The sequence below is a fragment of the Ixodes scapularis genome, unplaced genomic scaffold (assembly GCF_016920785.2).
Source record: "Ixodes scapularis isolate PalLabHiFi unplaced genomic scaffold, ASM1692078v2 PGA_scaffold10__122_contigs__length_95168666, whole genome shotgun sequence".
Taxonomy (NCBI): domain Eukaryota; kingdom Metazoa; phylum Arthropoda; class Arachnida; order Ixodida; family Ixodidae; genus Ixodes; species Ixodes scapularis.
Genome location: NW_024609836.1, coordinates 10444088 through 10451924, shown reverse-complemented (window position 1 = coordinate 10451924; position 7837 = coordinate 10444088). Strand labels below are relative to the sequence as shown.

At 49.7% G+C, this 7837-nt stretch overlaps 1 protein-coding gene across 1 annotated transcript; it reads left to right on the top strand.

Annotated features, from left to right (window-relative positions):
• Positions 1-4704: 4704 nt before the first annotated feature.
• On the top strand, positions 4705-7475 carry LOC115311590. Its single transcript, XM_029970286.4, has 2 exons — positions 4705-4759; positions 6727-7475. The coding sequence occupies exons 1-2, from the start codon at positions 4743-4745 to the stop codon at positions 7334-7336; spliced, it is 627 nt and encodes a 208-aa protein (XP_029826146.2). The 5' UTR covers positions 4705-4742; the 3' UTR covers positions 7337-7475.
• Positions 7476-7837: the final 362 nt, after the last annotated feature.

Sequence of the window (7837 nt, the reverse complement as noted above, 5' to 3'; positions counted from 1 at the left end):
GTTGGGCTAGTTGGTATTCGTTGATCAGAATGTAAAAACAGCGCAAACAAACACGGACGAAGGAGAAGAAACACGCAGACGGTACAAGCGCTGAGTCGCAACTGAAACTTTCACTTCAAAAAGGAAAAAGAAGAAAATAAGATAAAAACACACACACCAGGAAGACCCCAAAATCAGCATTCTCACTCAGAGAAGTACGTGTCAGCCCCTTCTCCTATTAGCACCATCACATCACCGCGTGACCAACTTTCACCCTCTCGCGCATAAATTCAAATTCTTTTTGTGAAAGCGTTATTGAGGCCTCACTCACACACCGATCCCCGAGAGTGACAATGTGAAAGGCCTCGAGCACTTCTCTCGCCAATCTATCCTTGTTTCGTCCTAATACCGCAGTGTCAGGGAAGGAACGTCTGACGGGGAACTTTTCTGAAGGAAAGTTCCCCGTCAGACTCGATGCACGCTTTCACTGAAGACAATAGTCGGTCATGGGGGAGGGAGTAGAAAAGGTCCTCCACGTTCACGCTAGTCCCTCCCCCATGACCGACTATTGTCTTCAGTGAAAGCGTGCATCGAGTCTGACGGGGAACTTTCCTTCAAGAACCCAAGGGGTATAACACTGGATAGCTTTCTGGAACTGCTGCGGTTCTACCTGCTATCGACGGTGGTAGGGCGGCGTGATCCGTGCTTTCTGCAAAAAGCTGGAGTTTGCATAGGTTCCAGTGTGGCTGCCATTTCAAGTGACATTTTCTTGGCGGAAGTAGACCGTGATATAGAGAGGTGTCTATGCAACACCAAGGTTAAAGAAATAGTCAGATACGTCGATGACTTTTTGGTGTTTCACGAGGACTGTGACGGAAGGGGCGTGACTGGGACGTCTGTGGATGAGGTGATGGCAGTTTTTGCGGAGTGTGGCGGAGGGCTCAGGTTTACTGTGGAGGTACCTAAAGGGGGGGGGGGGGGGGGGGGGGGGGGGGGGGGTTCTCCAGGACCTTGACCTCTGCCTCCGCTCTAGCGAGGGTCACATGTGTTGGTGCTACTCTCCGCGATCTCAGAAGGGCCTTCTGGATTACAGGTCGGCTCATTCAAAGCTGATTAAGAGGGGCATAGTACTCTCTTGCTTGGGTGCAGTCTTGAAAACGTCGTGCCCTCATACGCTTTCTAAGAACTTTGGGACACAGTTGCAAAGGTTACGAGCAGCGGGGTTTCCACCGGCATTACTGTCTGACGTTGCAAGTGCATTATTGAAGCGGACTAAAGGATCCCAGGCGGATAAGCCCAGCGTAGAAAAGAAAAGGCCTGTAGTGATCCCGTATATCCACAAAATCTTCCATAGTCTAAAGAAGGTCGGAAGCCGATATAACATACCGGTGGTGTTTTCAGCCCCCCCTCAGACTTAAACAGGTCTGCTCTAGGATTGAAGCAAGAGCGGAAGGGCACCCAAAACGAGAGTGCAGAAAGAAACATGCGAAACCGTTCGTGAGATGCTGTGAGGGGGTTATTTATAAGAAGCACTTCTCTCGTGTAATAAGTGCTACGTCGGGCAGACAGGACGTTGTTTAAACGATAGGCTTAGAGAGCATAACTACTCCCTTAGTGCCACGGTTGGAGGGCACCTCTCGTTGCACTGCAACGCATGCAAGTGTAAACCGTCCTTCCCTGACACTGTGGTATTAGGACGAAACAAAGATAGATTGGCGAGAGAAGTGCTCGAGGCCTTTCACATTGTCACTCTCGCGGATCGGTGTGTGAGAGAGGCCTCAATAAAGCTTTCACAAAAAGAATTTGAATTTATGCGCGAGAGGGTGAAAGTTGGCCACGCGGTGATGTGATGGTGCTAATAGGAGAAGGGGCTGACACGTACTTCTCTGAGTGAGAATGCTGATTTTGGGGTCTTCCTGGTGTGTGTGTTTTTATCTTATTTTCTTCTTTTTCCTTTTTGAAGTGAAAGTTTCAGTTGCGAGTCAGCGCTTGTACCGTCTGCGTGTTTCTTCTCCTTCGTCCGTGTTTGTTTGCGCTGTTTTTACATTATGATCAACCCCATGCCACACAAATGCTCGCAAGAACTGTGTCTCCTTGTCACCCAAATCGATTCACGCCACGCTGACACATCAATCCCCGTAGTTTCTTTTTTCTTTTTTTTTTATCAGGCCTGCCTCTTTCCTTTACCGTCTTATCTCTATGTTTTCTAATAACAGTGCACAAATTAAATTCAGGTTTGCGCCCACAGTCATGGCAGTGCACTGACAAATGACCTTTACGCTGTCGGCTCATTTTTTGGTTGTGTTCGCGCAATCTATCATTTAGACATCTTCCCGTCTGTCCCACGTACTTTCTGCCGCACGTCAGCGGGATCTGATGGACGATTCCTTGTCTCTCAGGTTGTGGCGTTTGTGTCTTACAAACACAAAACCGCAAACAATATTAGGACTCCTCACCCAATACATGTTCCAGGCCACCAGGCAATCGAAGGGAACGAAAGGGCGCACGCCCTGTCTCGAGATGACACAGAACCGAGCCTACCGACCGGTTGGCCGGAGGCCTACGACCAATAGAGGACAAAGCGGAACAGGGGAAAAAACAAAGAATCTTCCTCAACGAACATTTTTTCACAAGTGTGCCGGTTCCCGTGGCAGTTACCGCTGCCAGGAAGACTCTCAAAAAAGTCAGAGACCTGCACAAGAAGACCGCCCTTAGTGTGGACGAACTGTGTCGCCTCCTGGAGTTCTGCCTTAGCAACACCTACTTTAGCGCCAAGGGAGAGTATTTTAAACAGGCCAGCGGACCCGCCATGGGCGCATCCGTCTCCGTTACCATGGCTAACTTGTGCATGGAAGCCATTGAGGAAGAGGCCCTGAAGTCATTGGCCACTGCGCCCAAAATATATGTGCGATATGTAGACGACTGCTTCTGCATCCTTCAAAGATCGCAAGTGGACAAATTCCTCTCACACCTCAACTCCATCGATCCGGCTATCCAATTCACAGCGGAAACTGAAAAGGACAATTCCTTGCCTTTTCTCGACGTGCTCGTGAGAAGAGAAAAGGAAGAGTTGAAGTTTTCAGTCGACAGGAAGCCCACGCATACTGGACGTTATCTCCAGTTTGATTCCAATCAACCAGCCTGCCACAAAGCATCGGTGGTCAGGACACTGCTGTCTAGGGCGAAGGCCATATTGGCTATATGCTCGTCTGAGGCTGAAAAGAAGAAAGGAGGAAAAAAACCGTTTGTGCTGATTGTAACAGTCTTGATACTAGCGCCACCGCCACACTGAGTGAGAGACGACAATAAAGACGAAGCACTTGCTTCCTACCCGCTAAACCGAATGCCTCGCTGACTGATACATGGTGTCAGAAGTCGTTCGAACGTCATCACAAGCCCTGCGGTAGCCTCAGCCATGGAAGGACTGAAACCGCCAGAGCCGCTCCAGTTTTCAGGCAACGTTGCTGAGAACTGGAGGCGTTTCAAGCAACGGTTCGAAATATTCATGACAGCTACGGAGCCACCCGCCAAAAGGAAAAAGGGACAGAAGATCGCGTTGTTGCTGCATGTTGCCGGGGAGCAGGCCGTGGTAGTCTACGACACCTTCAACGTCGAGAGGGAGCAAACTTACGAGGCCGTGGTGGAAATGTTTCATAACTACTGTTCTCCCAAGAAGAATGAAACGTACGAGCGTTACGTATTCAGGATGCGAGAGCAGGCAGAAGGTGAGCTGTTTGAGCAATGCTACAGAGACCTTTTGTTGAAGGCTAAGACCTGCGAATTTGGCAGTTTGGCAGACTCCATGATCGGAGATCAGATAGTGTACGGTATATCGAACAAGAAACTACGTCAAAGACTGTTGCGAGAGCAGGACCTATCGCTTACCAGAGCAGTGGACATGTGTAAAGCGAGCGAAATAGCAGAAAAACAAAACAAAGTTTGGGACAAGCCAGAAGGGTCCGTTCTCAGTATTCACCAGACAACTAAAAGACGTTCGACGGTGCCAATGGAAGCACCAGCTAGACCTGACCGCTGTCAGAAGTGTAACTTCATTCACAAAGGAACAGGCTGTCCAGCAACAGGAAAAGAATGCAGGAGATGCCACCGCCGAGGTCATTTCGCGTTTTGCTGTCCGAAGCAACGAGTGAACGCGATAACTAACGAAAACGACGATCAAGCCGCGGATGCCGGAAGTGACTTTGAAATTCTGGAGGTGGGAGCACGCACTTCTGCAAGTAATCAAGCAGAGTGGCTGATACCGGCGAAGGTAGCTGATAAGGATATCATGCTGAAGATTGATACTGGAGCCCAAGCAAACTTGTTGCCACTGTCGTGGTGGAAACGAGCAGGCAGGAGTGCGGATTTGCGAAGGAGCACGGCAATTTTGCGCAGTTACAGTGGCGGCATAATTGCACACGCAGGAAAAGCATCCTTGACTGTGGAGTGCAACAACACAAAAGAACTCATCGAGTTCTTCATTGTAAAAAAGTCGCGGGCTCCCATTCTCGGTCTCCAGGCCAGTGAACTCCTTGGACTCGTGAATCGTGTTTCGGCAGTTTCCTGCGATAACTTGAGCGCAGTGACCTCCGAATTCCCCGAGGTGTTCCAGGGGTTAGGTTGTGTGAAACGGGCATACCACATGGTGCTGAAGGAAGGAGCCAGGCCAACGGTGCAAGCAGCCCGGCGAGTTCCTCAAGCTTTGCGGCAGCCACGGGAGAGGGAGCTGCAGCGCTTAACCGCCGCCAACGTTATCCGGAAAGTGGATGAGCCAACTGACTGGGTGAGTCCTTTGGTTATTGCGCTAAAAAAAGACGGACAGCTCAGGGTATGTCTGGATCCCAGGAACATAAACGAGTGGATGAAGCGAGAGCATTACCAACTTCCCAAAAGGGAAGACATTAAGGCAGAGCTCTCTGATGCACGATGGTTTTCAACCCTTGATGCAAATTCCGGGTTTCACCAAATACCGTTAGATGATGAGACCACGAGAATCTGCACATTTGCTACTCCATTTCGAAGATACCAGTACCTCCGGCTACCGTTTGGAATAGCTTCTGCACCAGAAGTATTTAAGAAGACCATGTCTCAAATGCTTGAGGGTTTACCCGGAGTTCGAGTATACATCGATGACATCCTGGTGTGGGGTAGAACACAGGCCGAGCACAATGACAGATTACGCGCTGTACTGCAGAGAGCCAGTCAAGAGGGTCTCACGTTCAACATGAGCAAGTGGAAATTCGCCCGCAAGGAAATTGAGTTCTTGGGGGACGTTATTAATGAAAACGGTATCTCCCCAAGCCCAGCTCTCGTTAAGAGCATTCACAATTTTCCACAACCAGTAAGTAAGAAAGAAGTGCAAAGATTATTGGGATTTACAAACTACTTTGGTCAATTTTTGCCTAACTTGTCCTTGACGACAACGTTAATGCGCGGAGTTATTAAAGACGGCTCAGTGTTCGAGTGGTCTGACGCACACCAAATGGAATGGGAACACTTGAAAAATCTCATATCTACAACCCCAGTGCTAGCACTCTTTGATCCGGCAAAACCCACCAAAGTATCTTCGGATGCTTCAAAATATGGGATAGGCGCGGCGCTCTTACAACGACATGTTGAGGGATGGAAACCAGTGGCCTACGCTTCAAGAGTCTTGTCTAGTGCGGAAACACGCTATTCGCAAATTGAAAAAGAGGCTCTTGGAATCACTTATGGTCTTGAAAAATTCCACCACTTTGTGTACGGACGGCGAGTTATAGCGGAAACTGACCATAAGCCTCTGATTGCGATCGCACAAAAAAGTGTAGGAGATATGCCACCACGCTTGCAGCGTTTCTTCTTGAGGCTCATGAAGTATGAGTTCCAGCTGACGTACGTCCCTGGTAGAGAGTTGGTGGTTCCAGACGTCCTTTCGAGAGCACTTCCCTCTGGGCAGCCAAGCGGCACAGAACTAACCGATGTTGAGGTGCATGCATTGGAGCTTCAGCGCACCCTCGTAAGCGAAGCAACTAAGATTCAGCTCGTGCGTGAAACTGCTCGGGACACTGTCCTCACGAACGTAATTAACTGTCTCCGAGCAAACCTCCCTATTCATGGACAGTACAAACCTTTCACCGGGGAATTAACAGAAGTATCTGGAGTTTTGTTTAAGGGCGTAAACGTGGTCATCCCAGAGACCATGCGCCAGCGAATACTCGAGAGGATACACGATGGCCATCTTGGTATCAATAAGTGTAAAGCACGAGCAAGACAGCTAGTTTTCTGGCCCGGCATTAACGAAGATATCACGAGAATGATTCACCGGTGCTCAATCTGTCAACAGTTTGCGTACAAGCAACCGAACGAGCCACTAATGATGCGTGAGGTTCCAGGCTTACCATGGACGCGTGTTGGTGTTGACCTCTTTGAGCAGGCGGGGAACACGTACCTAGTTGCCTATGATGCCTTTTCCAACTTCCCAGAGGTAGAGAGGCTCAGAGAGGCAACATCAGAAACTGTTATTGGGACATTAAGCAGCATGTTTGCTAGACACGGAATACCTCTAGAGGTGTGCAGCGACAACGGTCCACAGTTCTCGTCACGTCAGTTCCAGAGTTTCGCTTTGAAGTATGATTTTAAGCACACCACGTCCAGTACGCATTTTCCACGTTCCAACGGACTTGCAGAAAAGGGTGTCCAAGTGGTAAAACGAATACTGCGGAAAACTGCTGAAGCTAATGAAGACTTCTGGCTGGGATTGCTTGGTTACAGGTCTACACCCCTGGAGGATGGCCGGTGCCCCAGCGAGCTTCTAATGGGACGCCGCATTAGGTCCCGTCTTCCTGACTTCACGCCAGCAGTTCCAAAACCAGCCAGAAAACACACACAGGATAACACTAAAGGATGTTTTTTGAAGCCACTACGGGAAGGTGACGTGGTACGTCTGAGGGACCAAGGACAGTGGGTCACAAAGGGCCAAGTGTTAAGGAACGTGGCGCCTCGTTCTTCACTGGTTGTCACGCAGGATGGCCGGGAATATCGACGCAACAGAGAACACCTGCGACCGACGAATGAAGACCTGCAGAGTTCAGATCACTTTGAGGAGCATCTGGAAGATTCCCCAGCCTGTGCCCTGACCAGCATTCAAGCTGCACCGGCTGCATTGACCCCAACAGTGCAGCATGATGATCCAGCCATCCCAACCACAGTCGCTACTTCAACGAGAACTCCGACCAGCTCCCCAGCTGCAGTCAACTCCGCCGCGAGAACAGAGGATGATCGGGCTAGTGAACTTCGACCATCTGTTGCTCGGACATCAACCCGAACTGTGCGGCGACCCCAAAGGCTAAACTACGATCAGAACTTCCAGCAGCAAGCTTAACGGGCTTTTGAGTTATTGCTTTTTATATTTCGTGTTTTGTGTATTTTGTTTATTTTCGTATGTATTTCTTGTTGGTTTTTCATAGTCCAAAGAAAGGGAGATGTAACAGTCTTGATACTAGCGCCACCGCCACACTGAGTGAGAGCCGACAATAAAGACGAAGCACTTGCTTCCTACCCGCTGAACCGGATGCCTCGCTGACTGATACACTGATCTAAAAAGAAAGGGATACACGAGCACCTTTATCCAACGCGTTGCCCGTCGTCAAGCTCGAGATCACCGACACCAGCAACCACAAGCCTGTACGCAGCCCCGCTCAACCTCGCGTATCTGCGTACCCTACATCAAAGCATCAAAGGAACAAGCGAGGCGCTTGCACGCGTGCTAGCCAAAGAAGGAATCAGCGTGGCCCATAAGCCGATGTCCACTCTTGGGTTAGTCATGCCCAGCCCAAAAGATTGGCGTCCGAAAGAAAAAACACAGGGCGTGGTTTATAAGATC